Source organism: Benincasa hispida, chromosome 6 (assembly GCF_027475165.1).
Source record: "Benincasa hispida cultivar pf3 chromosome 6, pf3_genome.v1.1, whole genome shotgun sequence".
NCBI lineage: Eukaryota > Viridiplantae > Streptophyta > Magnoliopsida > Cucurbitales > Cucurbitaceae > Benincasa > Benincasa hispida.
In genome coordinates this window covers 42,945,743-42,968,964 of record NC_143483.1, presented here as the reverse complement: position 1 = coordinate 42,968,964, position 23,222 = coordinate 42,945,743, and the positions used below count along the sequence as shown (strand labels likewise).

The window sequence follows — 23,222 nt, the reverse complement described above, 5'->3', positions numbered from 1 at the left end:
TAAAACTGACTATTTCATTATTTAGTAACCTAGGTTAACTTGATCTTAATTCTAAGCTAACTATCAACTTTTGTTTGTTCGGGATTATCCTTTGATCTGCATGGGTGAGAGTAGTCCAACAACACTGCTCAATAAGCATTCCATTTTGGGGATAAGACCGGATGAATAGCTGGGAACATAGCCCTGCAAGATGGAATTCACTCCTACCCGATTTAGAGTTAGCAGATAGGTTCTTCTCTTAGGTACTGATTCCAGGTCTTGAATAATCGGGGCCCCGCCTTCTTTTGAAAGAGAAAAGACTTGATTCATCAGTATTATGAATCAAAATTGTTCATTAGAGGGTCAGTAGGAACTTAAGGAACGAGATGTATTCATAGGGGGTAAAACGGTGATCTTGACCCAGCTGTGATTACGAATGACCTGTGAAGGATTGACTTACTGATCATGGTTATATCAAGTGGACATAATATATCTATAGTGAGGGGAGTTCAACTATGGGCTTTAGAGGAGTGACCCGTTAGTTAACGAATAAGGGTTAATTCGGTGTAATGAGTTTAGCCATTTAATCTCGGATCGTTGGAGCCAATGATCTGTAGGTCCGCGAGGTCCCCCTACTAGCTTGTAAATGGATTAACTTTAGAGTAGCATGATAAGTTAATTTGAAACGTTCAAATTAGAATTAAATGAAATAGGAGAATTTATATTTAAATATGATTTAAATATATGAAGGTGGATTTGTGTAAAAAATAATTTAATATTTGATATTAAATTAATTAGAATTCATTGAATTATTTAAACAATTATTTAAATAATTATTTATTAATTTTATTATAAAATTAATTTTGTAAAATTAATAACATTTTAAATTTTAAAATCAAATTGAAATCATTTGATGAAAAATTGAAAAATTGGAAAATTTACACAAAATGGAAAGATGAATTTTTCTATTAACCCTTCAACTAGCTCACACAAAACCCATTTACATTTGCTTCAATAACTCCAAACATGAGTTGCATCACATGCAACCATCTTCTTTGAATGAGAGACCTGCAATAAATAAAGAAGATTGGAGGGAATTGAGGCATGTATTCAAAGAGTTTTTACAGAAAAATTCGGGTTGAAGAAATTGTTTTTCAAGTGGGTAGTAGCAGTGAGCTTCTCTCCAAGTTTCTTTTCGTTCAAGCTGTTCTTGATCCCACGACTCATTATAAAGCTCCAAGAGTATAGTGGGGAAGATCTTGAAGTGGTTCACAACAAGTTTCAAAGAAGATAACAGCTGAGAATCAAGATCTTAAACAGTTCTACAAAGGTATGACTTCAAACCCTTTTATGTTAGATGAGCATGCTTTAATTACTGCCAAAATCAATGAATTAGAGTGCTTATTGATCCTTGTTGCTTTCGCTGCATGCTGATATACTCTTACAATTGGTATCATAACATCATATAAGCATTCAATATGGTTTAATTTTGGTGTGGTGGGTGTTTTTCATGAGTTATATGAAACTGGTGCACTGATATGGTTTTTTGAGATTTGGCATTTTATTTCTCTTTGATTTCTTGATTAAATTTGTAATTGGCTCTTGATGTGTTTTTAAGAGTCTTTAATTTATTTGGAGTCATTAGAGTTGAAAATAAGATGTAATTAAAGAAACAAGTGAAGAAGGCCGAGTTGCAAATTCCAGTTTTTTGGCCTCTGCTCAAATATCGTCGTTGAGGTTTAATTGCTAGACGATCGTCTAGCTACGGGCACTAAACGATGTTGTGAAGAAAAGCTAGACGATCATCTAGCTAAGGGCACTGGTTATTGTAGTGTTGTGCGCTAGACAATCGTGTAGCAGTGCGTGCTAAGCCATGCGTTGAAGTGCTATACGATGGGACTACACGATCGTGTAGCTGCAGCATTGAACGATGTGTTGGAGTACGATACGATGGCACTACACGATTGTGTAGCTGCGGCATTGAACGATGCATTGAAGTGGTATGCAATAGTATTACACGATTCTGTAGCTTTGCGCGGGCATTGAATGATGCGAAGACACACTATACAATAGCACTACACGATCGTGTAGCTATGCCCAACACTTAACAATGTGATACATGATAGTTGGAAGACATTACACGATTGTGTAGCTCTGTCCGACACAAGACGATCATGCTAGACAATAGACATCAGTGCTACACGATGAGCCTTAGCGAGATTTGGAGCATGGACTGAGAGTAATCGGTTCAACCGATTTTCTCAAGGTCCTGTCTGATTCAACCTCAAAAGGTTTTTGGCCGATTTTCTCAAGGTTCTGTCTGATTCAACCTCAAAAGGTTTTTGGCTGGTCCGGTTTTGATTTTTTTATTTTGGTTCAAGTTGTTTGGGTTCGGTTTGGAGCTGTTCGAACGGTTCAGAAGCGGTTTCGAAGCTGTTTTGTAATAATTAGGCATTTGTTTGCTTGTTTATGCCAAAACTAAAACCATATCAGTTTGCGTTTAATTGTTTATGCTTGTGATGTATATAATAGTTAAATAAATCATGTATATGCATACAATATGCCATGTAGATTTAAAACCCCACCGTAGGAAGAATGTTACATGCATTGAAAGTATGTTATAAAATGTTATAATATATAGTATGCATGTTAGGGTTTCTTTTATTTAATATAATTGTTATATTAGATATTAAATGTCTTTGTTGTATGTTGTGGATATTTAGCATGTCTAAAATTTTGTTAGCTGTTACAAAATTAGGTTAAATGTTTAAAATCTATAATGAAGAATAGCTGCATGCTCACTTAAGTTAACAACTAGTTTTAATCGTTAAAATAGATTGTTACCTTATATAATTTGGTTACAAACTCAAATCGGTTCATAACCTGTCTAAAGCTGGGGGTACTTAAGTTGATGGTTTACGAAACACCTCCTACCTAAGGATTATGAACGAAAGATTGAGCGTTGTTAACAGATTTTATGAGCTTGCATGAGCAGTGTGAGGTTTAAAAATGGTTTACACACTCAGACATCGTAGGATTATATCCAAATATAATTGTTATACTTGGATAAAAATGATATAGACTTAGGTTGTTAAATCTAGCCGTTTATACGTAAATAAATACCCAAACATATAGAACATTTCAGTGGGAGATTAACAATATATTCGATATATAGTTATTAGCTCTTACGTCCTCAAGAGCTCACACCATGAGATCCATACTCGGCTTCGTGTCGTTTTTACCGTGACTGCTTCATTCAGAAAGTGTTTGCATGGGTCAATAACAAGGTGAATGAGGGAAGTAGTTCAAAGTAAGTAGGTGAAGGAAATGTGTCAACATTGTCCTATAGTCTCCTCCATTAGTTTGAACCATGAGATTCCTATGTTGCGCCTGCTGTCGTTTTTAGCAGCACGCTAGCGTTAACCATGACGATCCCCTCGGAGGGTTGTAACATAGGATTCGAAACAACCCAGGATTCAATAAAATGAATAGGGTCTTATAGTTCTGTCTTGGGTATTGTCTTCTATTTCGGGGGCATATTCATACCGTTCTATAAGATCTGAAAATGGCATGTCACACTTACAAGAATTACTAAATTGTTAGTAAAGATCTTGACTGAAAACGATAACCAAAAGAACTATAGGAGTAAAGAGTTATTCTGATATAGTATTTGGTCAAGAATTGTCTTGCTTCAGTGAAGGAATTCTTGACAACCCCTCAGTCACAATTGTTCTAAATCACTAAAGTATCATTGCAAATAGATAAAGATTTATTGGGTACTTTATTATTTTGCTAAAATTGGATTTAGATGCATAAATATTTAATAGAATTTGTTTAAATTGTTACAGCAATGTCGAATTCAATCATACAATTGCTAGCTTTCGATAAATTTAATGGTGAAGGATATTCAAATTGGAAATCCAACATCAATACAATGTTAGTTGTGGATGATTTGAGGTTTATGTTGATGGAGGAATGTCCTCCGGTTCTTAGTACAATAGCAAACAGAAATGTTCGGGACATTTATGAAAGGTGGGTAAGGGCTAATGAGAAAGCTTGGGCCTACATCTTAGCAAGTATATCTGATGAACTTAATAAGAAACATGAGGTTATGCCTATCGCCCGTGAGATAATGGCATCACTTCAGGAGATCTTCGGGCAACCGTCATCCTCTGTTCGACATGAAGCCATTAAGTATGTCTATGTTACTCGCATGAAAGATGTTACTCACATGAAAGATGGAATTAACGTTAGAGAACATGTTCTCGATATGATGGTCTATTTTAATGTTGCTGAGGCACATGGGGCGATGATAGATGAAACAAGTTAGGTAAGTATGATATTGGAATCTCTCTCGGGGAGTTATCTGCCATTCAGAACCAATGTTGTTATGAACAAAATTACTTATAATCTGACCATGTTGTTGAACGAGTTACAGACATATCAGTCTATGATGAAACTGAAAGAGAAAGAAATAAATGTTATTTCTAAACCTAAGAATTTTTTTAAAGGGTCTACGTCCAGAACAAAACCCATTTGATAACAAGAAATTTGTTCCTTCTTCTTCGAAAGACAAATTCGTACGAATGAAGAAGAAAGGAAAATAGAAAAAGAAAACCACTGCTAAGAAAAATAAAAACAAAAACAAAACTCCCAAAGGAAAATGTTTCCATTGCGGAGAAGATGGGTATTGGAAGCGTAACTGCCCAAAGTATTTGGCTGAAAAGAAAGCGGAAAAGGCGAAACAAGGTAAATTCGATTTACTAGTAGTTGAAACATGTTTAGTGGAGAATACTTACCTTACCTGGATATTGGATTCAGGCGCCTCTAATCATGTTTGCACTTTTCTATAGGAAACTAGTTCTTAGAGAAAACTTTCTGATCAGGAAATGACTTTCAAGGTGGGAACGGGAGAAATCATTTCAGCTCATGCAGTGGGAGATGTCAAGCTATTTTTAGGAGAATCTTTTATCTTACTTAGGAATGTATATTATGCATCTAAGATGAAAAGAAACTTAATCTTCATTTCCTGTTTGCTAGAAAATATGTACAGAATATCCTTTGAATCTAATGAAGTGTTTGTTTATTTAAAAGGTGTTCATATTTTTTTTGAAAACTCGAAAATAACTTGTACATTTAAAACCAACTGAAATGAAGGCCATTCTAAATATAGATATGTTTAAAATGACTGAGACTCAAAATAAGAAACGAAAAATTTCTCCTCATGGCTATCTTTGACACCTCAGACTTAGTCACATTAATCTCAACAGGATTGAGAGATTGGTAAAAAGCGGTCATCTAAATCAGTTAGAAGATAGTTCTTTACTTCCATCTGAATAATGTCTCGAGGGAAAAATAACACAAAGATCTTTTTCTGACAAAGGTCTTCGTGCCAAATAGTCTTTTGTAATTATACATTCAGACCTATGTGGTCCGATGAATATAAAAGCTTGAGGAGGTTATCGGTATTTCGTCGGTTTTATTGATGATTACCCTAGATATGGCTATATTTACTTAATCAATCATAAGTCTGAAACTCTTGAAAAGTTCAAAGAATTTAAGACTGAGACAAAAAATTTGTTAAGTAAATGAATTAAAACATTTTGATTTGATCGAGATGGTGAGTATATGGATTTACAATTCCATAACTATCTAGTAGATCATTGAATTCAGTCCTAGCTCACAGCACCTGGAACACCACAACAAAATAGTGTTGCAGAAAGGAGAAATCGAACCTTGTTAGACATGGTCCTATTAATGATGAGTTATGCCCAATTACCTCAATCCTTTTGGGGGTATGCAGTACAGACCGTAGTATTTATTTTAAACATTATTCCTTCAAAAAGTGTTTCAAAAACACCATATGAATTATGGAAATGACGCAAAACTAGTTTACGTCATTTCTATATCTGGGGTTGTCCAGCACATGTGTTGGTACAAAATCCTAAGAAATTAGAAACACGTCCGAAATTATGCCTTTTTATAGGATAATCCAAAGAAACAAAAAAATAGGATTGTTTTATAATCCCCAAGAAGAAAAAGTATTTGTATCGACAAACGCTACATTCTTGGAAGACGATCATATAAAAAATCATCTACCTCACAGTAAACCAATATTGCAAGAAATGACCAAAGATACTACAGAAATATCAACAAGAGGTGTTGATCAAGCTGGTTCATCAACAACTGTTGTTATCCCGTCACGTCCATCCCAAGAGTTGAGGATCCCTTGACGTAGCGGGAGGGTTTTTCAACAACTTGAACGCTATATGAGTTTGAAAGAAACTCAAAACATCATACAGGATGATGGTTTAAAGGATCCATTAACTTTTAAAAAGCAATGGAAGATGTTGACAGGGAACAGTGGATAAAAGCCATAGACGTTGAAATGGAGTCTATGTACTTCAACTCTGTCTGGGAACTTGTAGATCAACCACATGGGGTAATACCTATAGGTTGCAAATGGATCTACAAGAGGAAACGAGACCAAACTAGCAAAGTTCAAACCTATAAAGCTAGACTCGTGGCAAAAAGTTTTACCCAAAGAGAAGGAGTTGATTATGAAGAAACTTTTTCTCATGTTGCCATAATAAAGTCAATAAGAATACTTCTTTTCATTGCCACATATTATGACTATGAAATATGACAAATGGATGTCAAGATAGATTTCCTAAATGGCTATCTTGATGAAAGTATTTTTATGTCTCAACCAGAAAGGTTCATAAAAAAAGGACAGAAGCAGAAAGTCTGTAAGCTTAAGCGATCCATTTATTGATTGAAACAAGCATCAAGATCCTAGAATATAAGGTTTGATACTACGATTAAATCTTATGGCTTTGAACAAAATGTTGACGAACCTTGTGTATACAAGAAGATAGTCAACAAGAGACGAACCTTGTATATACAAGAAGATAGTCAAGAACACTGTAGCATTCTTAGTTCTTTATGTTGATGATATCTTGCTCATTGGAATGACACAAGTTTCCTTGCTGACGTAAAGAGATGGTTAGCAACACAATTTCAAATAAAAGATTTGGGTGATGCTCAATACATTCTAGGAATACATCTCTTTCGAAATCGAGAGAATAGAACTCTAGTACTATCTCAAGCATCTTATATTGACAAGATGTTATCAAAATATAATATGTAAAATTCCAAAAGAGGTATGTTACCTTTTAGACATGGAATTCATTTGTCAAAGGAACGGTGTACTAAGACACCTCAAGATATTGAAGAAATGACAAGACTTCCATATGTATCTACAGTTGGGAGTTTGATGTACGCAATGTTATGTACACGCCCTGACATATGCTTTGCAATTGGAATCGTCAGCAGGTTCCAATCCAATTCAGGACACAGTCATTGGACTGCTGTAAAAAACATCCTCAAGTATCTAAGAAGAACGGGGAACTATATGCTTGTGTATGGACCTAAGGATTTGATCCTCACAGGATACACTGATTTTGATTTCCAGACTGACGTAGATTCAAGGTAATCTACTTCATGATTAGTTTTTACTCTCAATGAAGGAGCTATAGTTTGGAGAAGCATTAAGCAAAGTTGTATCGCTGACTCCACAATGGAAGCAGAATATGTGGCTGCATGTGAAGTTGCTAAAGAAGAAATATGGCTATACAAATTCTTGGATAATTTGGAAGTAGTTCCAGATATGCACCTATCTATCACACTGTATTGTGACAATAGTGGTGCTGTTGCCAACTCGAAAGAACCAAAGAGTCACAAACATGGAAAACATATTGAGAGAAAGTATCGTCTCATTAGAGAGATCGTACACCGAAGAGATGTGATCGTCACAAAGATAGCCTCTGAAGATAGCCTTGCTGATCCATTTACAAAGGCCCTCTCGGCTAAAGTGTTCAAGGGCCACCTGATTGGACTAGGCCTCTGAGTAGTGTAATATAGGGTAAGTGAAAGAATATCTATGGTATTAAAGATGCTCTAGTTTATTGTATTTTTCCTTTATATTTCTCAACAGTGTATTGTATATGTTTGTTCTCACTGGAGTTTTAGTCCAAGTGGGAGATTGTTGGGAATGTCCTAGAACTCGCAGTTCGTATTAAACATTCTATTTATCAATAAAATATTATTGAGTAACATATTCAATAAAGTTGTTGATTTTGCATTCTATTATGAAAATCTAATAAACATATCCATGACTATAATGTGAATACTTTGACTTTATGTGGTGACATAAACAGGATTAAGTTAATAGTATATAGCCTAAATGGTCTAATAAGTATATGGATGAAATTAGATATCTCACCCTGGAAACACTATCAGATGCAGCCCATTTTGTAGGTAATACAAATGATGTGATCCACAGATCATTCATGTAAAGACATGTAAGTGGAGGCATCCTATGCAATGAGCTTGCATATAGACTGGACCACGAAAATAGTCATTTTTCTTTATAACGAGCATTTACTGTTAAAACTAACTATTTCATTGTTAAGTAACCTAGGATAACTCGATCTTAATCCTGAGCTAGCTATGAGCTCCTGTTTGTTCAAGATTATCCTTTAATCTCCATAGGTGAGAGTAGTCCAACATCACTGCTCAATAAACCCTCCATTTTAGGGATAAGACCGGATGAATAGCTAGGGACATAGCCCTGCAAGATGAAACTCACTCCTACCCGATTTAGGGTTAGCAGATAGGTTATTCTCTTAAGTACTAATTCCAGGTCTTGAACAATCAGGGCCTCGCCTTCTCATGATAGAGAAAGGACTTGATTCATAGGTATTATGAATAAAAAATTATTCATTAGAGGGTCAGTAGGAACTTAAGGAACGAGATGTATTCACAACGGTAAAACGGTGATCTTGACCCAGTTGTGATTACAAACGACTTGTGAAGGATCAACTTACTGATCATGGTTATATCAAGTGGACATAACATATCTACAGTGAGGGGAGTTCAACTATGGACTTTAGTTGAGTGACCCATTAGTTAACGAATGGGGGTTAATTCGATATAATGAGTTTAGCCAATTAATCTCGGATCGTTGGAGCCCATGATCTGTCTGTAGGTCTGCGATGTCCCCTTACTAGCTCGTAAATAGATTAGCTTTAGAGTAGCATGATAAGTTGATTTGAAACGTTCAAATTAGAATTAGACGTAATAGAAGAATTTATATTTAAATATGATTTAAATATATGAAGATGAATTTGTGTAAAATTTAATATTTGATATTAAATTAATTAGAATTAATTGAATTATTTAAATAATCATTTATTAATTTTATTAGAAAATTAATTTATGAAATTAATAATATTTTCAATTTTAAAATCAAATTGGCTTTTGAAATCATTTGATGAAAAATTGAAAAATAAGAAAATCAACACAATGGAAATTTGGATTTTCCCATTATCATCTTCAACTAGCTCCCACAAAACCCATTTACATTTGCTTAATTAACTCCAAGCATGAGTTGCATTCATGCCGCCATCTTCTTTGCATGAGAGACCTGCAATAAATAAAGAAGATTGAAGTAGAATTGAGACATGCATTCAAAGAGTTTTTACAGAAATATTCGGGCTGAAGAAATTGTTCATCAAGTGGGTAGTAGCAGTGAGATTCTCTCCAAGTTTCCTTTCGTTCAAGCTGTTTTTAAGTCCCACAACTCATTCTAAAGTTCCAAAGTATAGTGGGGAAGATCTTGGGGTGGTTCACAGCAAGTTTCGGAGAAGATAATAGCTGAGAATCAAGATCTTGAAGAGTATTACAAAGGTATGACTTCAAACTCTCTTATGTTAGATGAACATACTTTAGTTACTGCCAAAATTAATGAATTAGAGTGCTTATTGATCCTTGTTGCTTCCGTTACATGCTGATATACTCTTACATTTTGGTAGTTAATGAATATTGATTTAATTTAGTATAAAAAGTTTAGTCAATTAATCTCATATCGTTAGAGCTCATGATCTATAGGTTCATAAGGTCCCTCTACTAGCTGATAAAATAATCTTAGATTAGTGAATTGAGTAGATTTGAAATGTTCAAATTCGGAATAAGAGTTTTAAATTTGAAGTATTCAAATTCAATTTAGGGTTTGATTAATTATATTTGATATAATTAGAACGTTTAATTTTGTTTAAATTAAACGAAATCGTAGAGATTAAAATATTTAAATATTGATTTAAATATTGGTTTACATAAATAGGATTCATGTATAAACTAGGTGTTTGATTAATCTCTATGAAGCGTAGACACAGATACGACTACACGATACGGATACGATCGGATACAACAATTCGTCAATTTCTAAAAAACCTAAGATACGGATATGTCTAAGGATGCGTCATTTTTTTATATATTTTTTAATATATATTTTTCTAAAAAACGAGGGTACTGATACTTTGAAAATACATTTTATTTTTCTCTAAAAAAAATCTAGGATATAGAGTAGCATACAAGTTAATAACAATAGAACAAAATAGAATACAAATACTTAAATACAATATAAAAAAGCAACATCTAAGATGTTGAAGTACAATAGTTAATACCATGCAATAGAATAGTATCTCATATTGCAAAGAAGAAGAAGAAGATTAGCGGAGAAATATGAAGATAAACGAAGAACTTCTTCATTGAATTGTTGAAGATATCCAAATGGTTTATATTTTGGTGGACTTTGTGGGGACTCAAATGTGAGATAGAGATTAGATGATTCTAGTCTAGGGTTTGGTCCGTGATTTTTTTTTTTTTTAGTTTTGGACTCGAGTAGTAAGTTTTTTAAATAGGTTGCCTAGTTTTAGATTGGGAAATATTAGATGAGTTGCTTGTCTTTTTTTCTTTATAAAAAAGTATGCATATAAATAGATACATCAAATCATGTGTCATATACGTATCTAGCAGTATCGGTATCTGATACGTGTCTGATACGAATTCTTTGCCTCACATGAAATATCTTTGCTTCATTGATTAATTTAATATTTGATATTAAATTATTAATTAATTAATTAATTAAAATTGTTTAATTAATTATTTAAATAAAATATTTTCCAATTTTTGAAAATCAAAATTTGGTTTTAATTTTAGTGAAAATAAGAATTAAATTCAAAATTGAATTTTAAATGGAAAATTCCAATTTCCACTTTGAGTGGAATTATCCAACTTTTTTCTTTCTAATTGGTTGGTTTCACCCATTTGAATCACCTAGCCCACTCACAATCAGCTTCTTTAGATGTCATTAAGCTAAAATTAAAATGTTTGCACGATTAATTTGCTTAAATACATCTGATTTAGAGGATTTAGAGGATCATGTAAGTTGAAATTGTTTTTTCCAAAAATTCTCTCCAAACCCTTATCTTCTCTAATACAATTGACCTCAATTCTGAGATGTCACCTCTCATTCCAAGTAAGAGGATCCATTGGTGTTTTGGATATCAAATTCGTAGAGGAGAAGAAGAATTTTAGTTGTTCATCAAAGATATTCTAACATGAAACTCTCGTTTCTACAAAATTGTTTAGCATGCTTTATAAACTCAAATTAAGTATAATTGTAGTGCTTATTAATTCTGATTTCTTTCATAGCGTGTTAGTTTTATCTATCATAATATACATTTAACGTGAACATAATGAGATAAAATGATTCGTTTTTTGATAATTCGCTATGCATTTAACGTGCATGCATCACTATAGTACAAAGGATTTGAGCGACACGTTGACCCAACTTACAATTTGCTAAAACCTATCTTTTAATGACGCACACGCATTGGTGTAGCCCTGTCATCAATCGACATATGATGACCCACATCACCTAGGATCAAAATGGTGAAAAAAAAACAAACTTATACATATTATATATACACACATTATTGTCATTCCTATATCCTATACATATGAAGAAGTTGAGAGAGAGTGTGTTGAGATGTAAAACTAAAACTAAAATAAAAATAAAAATAACTCAAGTAGTAGTAGAAGGTGTATGAGAAGAATTATAATGATGATCTTGAGATTCAAGCATTCTAACAACTTGGCCCATTTTTGGTCTCTTATCAAAATCAGGATCCACACATCTCAATGCAACCAATAGAATTCTTTTCAATCCTCTTGTGGATGGCCTTCCTTCAACCCCTATTTTTGGATCTACCACTTCTTCGCATCTTCTACTTCCAATCATCATTTTCAGCCAATCTACCACGTTCACCTGCATTCGTATTTATTTTACTTCCTATACCTAAATAGAATATTCTATTCAATATCGTTTAAGTAATATCTATGTCGCTATTTTCTTTCTAAATCAACTAGAAATGGCAAACACATCTTTTGTAATATTTAAATACTAAGTGCAGTACTATGTGTTATTACCCATCACTAATGGTTTTGACAAATACATTAGGAGAACAAGAAGAGAAAAGGAGAGAGAATATATTTTTTCTTTTTTAAAAAAATAATAAATATTGGTAAAAATATTTAGTGGTCGAGTTAACAAGAAAGTACATTTAAGGTTAAATTATTAGTTTAGCCTGTAAACTTTTAGCTTTATTGTTTAAATGTGTTTAATAGGTCTTAAAATTGTAAAAAATACTTTAAACTCAGATCAATTTTGTATCTAATAGGTTACCGATATAATTCAACATTTTTTAGAAGAAAAAAATTAGATATATACTAGACACAAAACTAAAAGTTTTTAAAGTTTCATTAAACATAATATTCTTTTAAAAAAAATTGAATATTATAAAGATTCTATTAGACCCAAGATTGAAAGTTTATAGACTCATTAGATATTTTTAAAGTTTGGAGACTAAAATAAACACAAATTTTAAAATTTGAGGTCAATCCCATAATTTAACCTTTTTTCTTTTTCTTTTTCTTTTTTTTTTTTTTTTTTTTTTTTGTTGGTAATGTTACATCAACGTGGATAGTACATAAGCCTTAAAATTAAATGGAGTTAATGATATAAATCTATTGAATATAAAATTAAAAATTCATAAACCTATTAGAAAAGTAAATATCAAGGTTAAATAAGTTTAGTCTTAAAAAATCAGGTAGGGATTAAGAAATTATCAGTATGATTAGTAAATACCTGTTTGGGTGGACGTCCATAGTCCACCGGATCTCTTCCTGTGATTGTTTCTATCAGCACAACTCCGAAACTGTACACATCGCTCTTCTCATTTAGAAGTCCAGTATTTGCATATTCAGGAGCCACGTAACTGTAATATATAGACCCAAACCACACAATAATCATAAAAATACCCAACACAATACTAAATGAAACAAAAATATTATACAATATGGAAGAATATACCCAAATGTGCCCATAACTCTTGTTGTGACATGAGTTTTTCCAGCATCCATCAACTTTGCTAACCCAAAATCTGATACTTTAGCATTGAAATTTTCATCTATAAGTATGTTGCTAGCCTTTATGTCTCTATGTACCACCTTTGGCTCAATGGCTTCGTGTAAGTATGCAATTCTTTTGTGACATGACAAAAATAATTAACGTTCATAGGTTGTTCAAAAAAAAAAAAAAAAACAAGACATTATGATTATCATATCCTTAAAAACTTCAAATTAATTAAACTTGATTTTACTAACCCTTTGGCAGTCCCCAACATGATCTTCATTCGAGCCTCCCATGTAAGATATCTATTCTCTCCCATTCCTTCATGTAGCCATAGATCTAAGCTTCCATTGTTTATGTACTCATACACCAACATCCTGAAAGGTGTGGAACAAAGCTAAGAATATTGTACTTGCTTTGAGATTACGGACCTCTTGGTAGCTAACGCATACTCAATGTTAGGGTGTGGAATGAAAGCAAGTATAGTTTGTACTTAGCGAATCATAGACTTCTTGATAACTAACATTTACTCTATATTATTTGAACTAAGTTCATTTTGGCGATTTGATATGTTTTTTATTGGCTATTTTTATTGCATTCCACTAAACATTTTTTAATGACTAAAAATGTACGACTTCAAAATGTGACGAGTCAATGTGTAGGCTACATATTTTTTTTTTCCAAAAGTTATAGGAATTTTATGTTGTTCACCATTAAAATTTTCATAGAGAATGTTCAATATTTGGAGGAAAAAGAACTCTCTTTTTTATCCTCTATGTTTTCCAATCATATCAATCAAAAACTCGCTCGTTGGTTGTAAATTAGCAAATTTGTTGGAAATTTTTCCAAGTTTAATATAGTCTTATGGATTTTTTTTTTTAAAACCATCGTTATAATTGTTGATCATAACAACAACACTTAAGAATTTTGTGCATCATATAAAATGAAATAACATATAGGTTAATGTAAATAACCCTATTTATCGTCAACAAAATTCCTAATACCATCATTGAATTTATTTTATGGGATATTATTTGAAAAATATATTAATAATAAAATAAAACCTTTCCTCTCTACCATCCCACTGTAAAAAAAAAAAAAAAATTGTAGGGGCGATTTATTGTTATTGTATTTAATAAATAATTAAATCCCACTAAAATTTACGACATGAACATAGTTTAACTTGTTAAAATAGATATACTCGATTAATTAAGAAATTAGAAGCTCAAAGACACATGTCGTACATAGACAATAAAAGAAAAAAAAAAACATGGTGTTGGCAAGTTTCTTCCAAAACTAATTGTTAGAGAGAGAGGAATTTGGTACCTATGAGTCCCTTCAATGCAATATCCCAAAAGACGAACAAGATTCTTATGTCTTACATGCCCAATTGCCTCAACTTCCGCTCTAAATTCCTTCTCTGCTTGGCCCCTACAAAGAAAAAGGGCAAAAAATAAAAGTTCAATTTTGCCCTTCAAAGTAGAGAAAATTCCACTTCTGTACATTATTTGTCACGTCATCAAAATCACAATATGAACAAATGGAGTATCAACTATGATACTAGCTACGTAAAGTATTAGAAATTTTCTGCTTCAAAACCAAGAAAATTAGGAAAATTTTCTAGTACTACAGCAACCTCTATTCATTGATTGTCATAAAAGTAAAATTTATAATAATTACAATGTTTAGCATTTTTATGGTTAATAATTAATTGTTTAATATTTTTAAATAATTGTGAATATAGCAAAATCTGAAAGAAATTAGTGAGGTCTACGAAATAAATTAATATATCATTTGATGATGTGTCAAATCATCAATAAGATAGTAGGTACTATCATAATACTAGAAATTTTTCGAAGAAATTACTAGTATTATGACACTATGTAGGGGTGTGTAAATAATCCGACAATCTAAACAATCCAAACTGTCCAACCCAAAATATAAGGGTTGGGTTGGGTTGGGTTGGGTTGGGTTGGGTTGGGTTAGTTTTGTTTTTGTTTGGGTTGAGTTGAGTCGTGCGTTGGTTAAAAATTTTTTTTGATAGACTCAATCCAACCTGAATTTTATATATATATATATCTTTGTTTAAAATTTGATTACTTTGTATCGATTAAATTGTGAATTTTAAATATTTTTTATTTTAAAATTGTAATGATATTTATCTTTATTTAAAGTTTGTAATAAATATCTTAGATATTTGATATTTAGCATTTGAATTTTATGAGATTTTAGTTATTAGTCATGTGTTGTACATCTTTTTAATTAAAAAGAAAAAAAAATAAGTTATAACCCGACAAATAACCCAACCCAACCCGAATTTTAAAGGTTGGTTTGGGTTGAGTTAGAGACTTTATTCGGGTTGTTTGGGTTGTTAATCCAACTAGCCTGAATTTTCGAATTGATCTAAAAAATACCCTCAACCCGATCCAATCCAATTCATGTACACTATGCATATTCCTATATATTACTTGTCTCATCATCCTTCTTTAAAAAATGACGTGAAATCCACTCACACTAAAAATAAAAATAATAAAAAATAAAAAAGTACTAGAAATTTTCACCAAACTTAGGCTCCCAAAACTTACTGTCCATTAAAAATCTTTTTAACTGCCACTGGTGTCCCATTCAATAATCTCCCTCTAAACACAACTCCATACCCTCCTTCTCCGATCAAATTCTCTTCAGAGAACAAATTAGTAGCCAAATCCAGCTCTCTCAAAGTAAACCAATACCCCCACCCCAATTGAGACATCTCCGGCATACCCAACAATGGCGAAGGAGCCGTCGTCATCGTCGTCGTAGGCGACATCGAACGTCGGTACATTGTTGTTGTTGTGACGGTGCCCGAGCTGCCTTCATCCCCTGATTGTGAACCATGGCCATAGCTCAATGGATGAAACAATGATCCTGATTCACTGCTATAATTATTGGTTTCAAATTTTCCCATTTGAGTTGTTGGCTTAATTTTTTGAGTAGTGGTGATATGAACTGCCTTTATGTCCTTTGAATGAGATGGGATTTGAGTGAGAGGAAACAAAGTGTTGGAATTGGCTGCTGATGGTTTTTTTGATTTCTTGTGATTGAATGAGGTTAAACAGAGTGAGAGTATACAGAGGATTGAGATTATGAAAAGGCCTACTCCAATTCCAATGACTTCCCATACTTTTAGGCCTAATATGTTTGTTTTCTTTGAGAGCTCTTTGTTTAGATCATTGGTGGCCATGGCTTGTTTTCTCTAGATTCCTGTCAAATGTGGAGAAAGATATTTAGTCCTTTTTGAACTATATGTTATTGATAATACACAATACCCATGAAAGTGAGAGGGAAAAAAAGTTCATATAAAATATGGTTGGTAATTGGCTTTAGATATTAAACTGTCCCTCTAGTACACCTAAAGGTGTAAAACTATCCTTCATATTATTCATCTAGTCATATTATCAATCATATTGTCCTTTGTTTTAAAAATACTTCTATATTCTTTCAAGAGTTACAATTTTACCTTTGACTTTTCTAAATATTTCAAAACTACTCTAAAGTAGAAATCTTTCGGAAATTTCATAAAGAAATAATTAGAACCTAGAATGGTGTGACAGTGACCTAAAATGAAAATTTGCATCGCCACACCATTTCAGGTCGTCCCAGTTTTCATCTAAATTTCTAAAGATTTTGAAAGGTCCATGAAGGGTCAAGATATATAATACTACAACTTCTCAAAGAATATGGATATTATTTAAATGAAGAACAAAGTTCAGACGTGTTTTTTAAAGTTTAGCCAAATTTTCAAACATGTGATAACCAGTGACAAAACGAAGAAGGAAGGAGTTGACCATCTTAGTTTGTTGTAAGTCAAAAAGCATATGCATAGTACATACATAAAACATTAGCAGGTAAAATTTTGTCTCGTCCTTGACTCATCGATTGTATGAATTTTACATAAATAAAATTAAAAAAAAAAAAAAAAAAAAAAAAAAAAATCTAAGGAACCATTCCACTCACCTGGAGAGGTGGTTGTAGTTGATTACAAGGCCAACTTGTGAAATACCTTTGCCACAGCCAAGCATCCTCTAAAGCCATAGAAGCAATCATGGTTTGTATGAACCACAAAATGAATCTGTGAAGATGGCATCACTGAATATTGCAGCAGAGATAAAAAGAAAAACACTTAGAGAGCTCTAATAAGAAGAAGAAGAAGAAAGTGTGAAGAAATTGAAGGCATTATTTGAGAGTCAAAAAAAAAAAAAAAAGAAGAGGCAAGAAGAAAATTTTAGCCAATTCTTCATGGGATTCACTTTGATTGTAGTGATAATGACTTCTCATCAACCATTCATTTTGAAAAGGAATGAATAATAATCTCGTAATTAAGGCCTAGAGATCTACTTAATTATTTGTTAGAGAGTAATTGAGATATTAAAATTCCATAATGTTACTTGTATGTTACTTAATTTGCTCGTTAGTGTACATACTTTAGGGGTTAATTGGATAAGAGGGGTAATTTTTGAAAAAAAAAGTTAGGGAAAGGAGTTGTTTAGAAATAAATTAGGAAAATGGTGTTGTTTTTTTGTTTTTTATGGGGTGCGTCCCTTTAAGAGACGCACCTCTTTTTTTTTTTTTTTTTTTTTTTTTTTTTTTTTACTTTCTTTTTTTTGTTATCTCTATTTCATTTTTTCTTTTTAGACTTTTTTTTTTTTTTATTGAGATTGTCAAATGTTTTTATTTTGTTATAAAATATAATTTTATTTCTAGATTTTTAGTTTAATTTCTATTTGATTTCTAGGTTTTAATATATTATATTTTTAATCCATTAATTTTGAGTAAGTTCTATTTCAATTTAGTTTAAAGGTTTTTTAATCTTACAATTTTATCTTGAGATTTGAATTTTTTTTTAATTTGGTGTATAGGATTTAAGATTTGCACTTTAACCTCGACATATCATCATATATACATTTTATTAAAAAATAAATATAATTTGATGAAAAAAATAAATATAATTAATTAACTTATATTAAAGACAGAAGGTGAGTATTTAATAGTGATATATATTAGTTAATTTAAAATAAATATAATTAATTAAGTTATATTTTTCATCACTATCAAAAAAATAAATTTAAATTTTCATTTCATATATAATTATTTTAAATTAATTAATTGACATTAATGTCAAAGGCTAAAACTGAGTATTTAGTGAAACAATCCAAGTTAAAGTGTGAATCTTGAAATTTAAAGATCAAATTGAAACAAAATTCAAATCTCAAGGTAAAATTGTAACACTATGATACTTTAAGACTAAGTTGAGACAGAACTTACTCAAAATTAATTGATTAGAAATATGACATTTTAAAACCTACAAATCAAATAGAAACTAGGCTCAAAATTTAAAAATAAAAAATATATTGATCAAAATTAATTGAAGTTAAAAGTATAAATCTTGAAACATATCAACTAAAAATTAAAATAAACAATAATTAAATCTTACTAGTATTGTCTCGAAACAAAGAAAGAACTCAATGGTAAAATTGTAACATTTTAAAATTTTAATTATATTACTTAGTAGTGTGTATATGATGATATGTTGAGATTAAAGTACAAATCTTAAAATCTTATTAGACCAAATTGGAACAAAATTCAAATCTCAAGATAAAATTGTAATATTGTAAAACCTTTATATTAAATTGAAATAGAACTTACTCAAAATTAATTGATTAAAAATATAACATTTTAAAAATTAGAAATCAAATAGAAATCAAACTAAAAATCTAGAAATAAAATTATATTTTATAACTAAAAAAAACATTTGACAATCCCAATGCTAAAAAATAGTTTAGAAGGAAAAAATGAAATAGAGATTAGAAATTAAAATTAAATTAAAATTAAAAAAAAAAAAAAAAAAAACTATTTTCCTAATTTATTTCAAAACAACTCCCTTTCCTTAATTTTTTTTTCAAAAATTACCCCTCTTATCCAATTAACCCTACTTTAGGTGGCAACTACCATACTTTTGACCATTCTTTTTTCTTTTTTTTGCTCAAGTAAATCCATCACTTTGTAAAAGAAGTAATGATGATTTTATGGATCATATATATAAAAGCAAAACATGTATATATGGAGCTAATTAGATCCATTATCAACATAAATTATCTATAGCGAAAGGCTAATTTTACTACCTATAATCCCACTTTCAATACAAAATCTTGATTGAGTACATAATTCGTTATAACATCTTTTAGTCCTCTCTCTCACTTTAGAGCTGAATGATCATCAAATAGATTCGAATTAAGAATAAGCGAAAGTTTATTTAAAGATTAAGACTCTCTATAGAATGACTTAAGTGCTTAAAAAGAATATTTTTAAGTGTAAAAAAGTATTTTGAAATACTTAGAAAGTTTTTTCAAATAGATGATATTCTTAAATATATGGTTAATCCATAAATGAATGTCGAAAAATTAAACTAAATTGACCTTTTGGATTATTTATTTTTTTAGGGCTCTCAATAATAATTTTGTGAGCATCATCGTGAGGATTTAGATGTCTTCAAATTAAGCGAGTTGAAGGCTTTTTTTAGTATAATCTTTATCTGTAACAAAATGATTTAGTTTTTTTTCAAGTTTTTTGTTTTTATAATTTTTTCAGAAATATCCATCAATACATCCACATTTTATCGATATCTCCATTGACATTTCGTAAACTGAGACTTCAACATTTTCATCAACATCAACATTTTAAACTTTAATGTGTGTGTATGTATATATTCTTTATGTTCATTTTATTTATTATGTTTCATTTGGGTGACCATCTATTAAGGAAGAGTTATTTAAGAAAATAATAAGTGGTATGAATACAATACTTGCAAATGAAAGAAAAGGGCAGTTGGATAATTATTTGATTATAAATGAAAAATTGGGTTTGAATTAATGAATGAATTGTAAAGCTTTAGGTGGTGCTATTTGCTAATCCAGAAGTGTTAGTGGTTAATACTTAAAATCAGCCAACAGATATGGTTGGTAGATGTCTAATTGTGTCCCACTTTCCCTCAATGAAATGCCTTATTTTTCAATTTAAATCATTCACATTCATGTAACCATTTGACAAGGACATTATTGAATTTGGTTATTAATTCCACCAAATAATTTTATTTGGGATATTGGTGTCATTGTATAGGTTGATTTGATATCACAACAGTCTCCTGTACTCTCTCTTTCTTAAAGTCTCCATCATCACCACAACCCCCATACCTTTTGCTTATTATCTCTCTCATTTTATGTGAGATGAGGATTCTTATGGTTATGATTACATTCTATAATGCAAGTTGGGAAGGCTACAACGAGATAAAGGTGTGTACTTTTATGTTCAAATAGATGTAACAACATTGATTAGACTTTTCAATGTTAGGAGGTTGATTATGTATGCTTGAAAAGAGTGATTGTTTGAAGTGATACCTCAATAATGTAATCGTAACAATTTGTATAATTCGTGAGATCTCGTGAACTTAGTAGCAAAGAAATGGGTGGTTTGGAGTTCATTATGATGTTGTGACATGGTTTTGGATGGACAACTAGGTAATTGATCAAGTGCACGTCAACTTAGTTGAAGGTGAGATGACAATATTAGAGATAGTGATGAATAATGTAGTAGAAGGTTACCTGCAAAACAAGAAACATTAGGCATCAATGTAGTATCAACCAATTAAATACACGTGTTGATCAAATACATTTAAAACTTTAAAGAAGGAAAGGAACGCTTTCTTGCCGAACGGTCTTCAACCTTGGGCTAGATAAGAACTTTGTTGGCACAATGTATCGAATTTGACTTCTACAATTATTGTTACAGAAAAAATGATAAATGACATGGTAAAACTTATACATCCGTACAAACAAATGGGAAACTTCTTTGAGGCAACCAGGCAGGTAGAGTGGAGAGCAAAAGAAATGGAAAGAGTAATAGCTTGAACTTGGCCTGGTCAACAATTACAATTCTATGAATGGGCACAATAAGTTCCTAGCATATGGGATAGATAGGTACTATAGACATATACAGTGACATATTATACTCTTAACGTGACCTCACATAGCCCCACACTATTTCAAGTTTGTTTTGAGTGTTAGAATACAAGTCCAATCAACCTCATTTCATTGGGCTATGCATTTGGTGGTCTCACTTGATTGAGTTACGTATATTATCTTCTCATCTAACCTAACACTACAACAAATATCACATATGATAGCTTTGTAAAAACGCTATCATACACTTTTTATACGTTTTTTGAAATGATATCATAGGTAATATTATTGAAAGTCGTAGACTTTTCATAGCGTTTTTTCAACGCTATAAAATGTGCTATTAAAAATCCATTTTCGATAGCATGATTTCAATGCTATGAAACTTTTAATACTGGTTACTTTTCAATAGTGTTTTGTATAACAATGAAAAAACGCTGTAAAAAACATATCATAGCGTTTTTAAATATGTTGTCGTAGCCGATGTTATTAAAAGTCTCCAACTTTTCATAGTATTTTTTCAATCCTATAAAATAAGCTATAAAAATTTCTTTTTTATTGCATAAATTTAATGTTATGAAAACTTTTATAACATTACAAAAATGCTATGAATGACATTTAATAACAATTTTTATGGTAAGAAAAAATGTTATAAAAACATATAACACATTTTATCCCATTGTTGTATCTGCTGTAATATATAGTAAAAAACTTTTAATAGCAAATTTTTTTTTATTTATATTTATACTGCTATGAGAGTCAAATATAGTTTGTATGGCATTTTGAAAAACAAATTGTCTCAAATATTTGTAAACCTAACTAACTTTAATTATATAAACTTTTAATGCAAGTGTATTTACATTAAAATGAGAGTATTTACATACATACATCACTCATAGTGTAGGTCTTTAACCATCACAACTCTCCAAATTACATTACAGTAAATAAAAACAAAAAAAAATAACAAAGTATCTTCTTTACTTTCTTTAAGTTACACTATATAGTCTTCACATCATATAGTCTGACTAGTCGTCTTTTAATCGGTTTCTGCAAAAGAAATGTATATTTCCCCATCAATTATACTTCAAACTCATCAATCAAATGTGTTTGCACAAAAATAAATAAATAGGCAATCGTTGGTTTGATAGCCTTATGACAAAATCCTTCCCATAGCTCATAACATATAATAAAATGAACAATACTCACCTATCCAAATTATTTGACAACATAATCCTAGCATTCAACTACATTAATGGTGCCTAAGTGCTCTTCAAAACCAAAAAATAAAGCATATATACTACAACGAAGAGCATAACACTAGTGAATGGAAAAAATTTGTATCCAAACCTAAAGAGAAATATCTACATTAAAGACGTTTCTAGGAAGAGTACCTAACAAAACTTTCAACCAACAACATAAGGAAAAAATAAAATAAAATAAAAATCCCTACCATTCATCATATAACCTTATCATGAGAATCAGTACAATTCATCTTACAACTAATTGTTTTCCAAGTATACAAATTACCAATCAAGGGACAACTCCCATTTCAAACCCTCTAACCATCAAAGTAGGAGCAATACCTACAAGCAACAAGAATAGATGGTTGAAAAAAAAAAACCTACGCAAGGAAGAAAGATTGAAATGGACATACAAAATCTTCTATAAAAACTAGAAAACACGTTTAGTGTTTAATTTTACACTTTTAAATACAATTTTCATATAATCAAAATTAGCTTTGAATGATTAAAAGCATATTTAAGAGCAATTTTAAAGTGATTTTAAGTATCGTAGAATATCTCTCTCAAACATGCTATTACTAAAGCTCAATGAAACATCAAAAGGATTATTGTAAATTAAAGATCATATGGGTGCAAACATCAATGTGAAAGAAAAAGAATGTACCACTTGGAAGCAACATTGACAATAAGCAGGAC

At 31.1% G+C, this 23,222-nt stretch overlaps 2 protein-coding genes across 3 annotated transcripts; one reads left to right on the top strand and one right to left on the bottom strand.

Moving 5' to 3' along the window:
* The first annotated feature begins 3,946 nt into the window (after positions 1-3,946).
* LOC120079244 (uncharacterized) lies at positions 3,947-4,309 on the top strand. The gene has a single exon (XM_039033404.1). It carries the CDS (start codon positions 3,947-3,949, stop codon positions 4,307-4,309), a length of 363 nt encoding a protein of 120 aa, XP_038889332.1.
* Positions 4,310-11,580: 7,271 nt separating this feature from the next.
* Positions 11,581-17,544, bottom strand: LOC120080132 (putative receptor-like protein kinase At2g42960). 2 transcript variants are annotated; one of them, XM_039034699.2, is made up of 7 exons: positions 17,291-17,544; positions 15,880-16,537; positions 14,621-14,725; positions 13,549-13,671; positions 13,256-13,426; positions 13,031-13,160; positions 11,581-12,151 (listed from the first exon to the last, which is right to left on the bottom strand). In XM_039034699.2, exons 2-7 carry the CDS (start codon positions 16,515-16,517, stop codon positions 11,909-11,911), a joined length of 1,410 nt encoding a protein of 469 aa, XP_038890627.1. In that variant the 5' UTR covers positions 16,518-16,537; positions 17,291-17,544; the 3' UTR covers positions 11,581-11,908. The 2 variants fall into 2 exon arrangements, with proteins under 2 accessions (XP_038890627.1, XP_090170589.1); XM_090314463.1 differs by lacking the exon at positions 15,880-16,537 and having other exon boundaries at positions 17,291-17,505.
* Between the last annotated feature and the right edge of the window lie 5,678 nt (positions 17,545-23,222).

Coding starts and splice junctions, on each gene's coding strand:
- LOC120079244 (XM_039033404.1), top strand. CDS start 3,947: ATGGAGGAATGTCCTCCGGTTCTTAGTACAATAGCAAACAGAAATGTT.
- LOC120080132 (XM_039034699.2), bottom strand. CDS start 16,517: ATGGCCACCAATGATCTAAACAAAGAGCTCTCAAAGAAAACAAACATA. Junction 13,672..14,620: donor TGCATTGAAGGGACTCATAG/GTACCAAATTCC, acceptor CACACCTTTCAG/GATGTTGGTGTATGAGTACA. Junction 12,152..13,030: donor ATGGACGTCCACCCAAACAG/GTATTTACTAAT, acceptor ATACGAATGCAG/GTGAACGTGGTAGATTGGCT.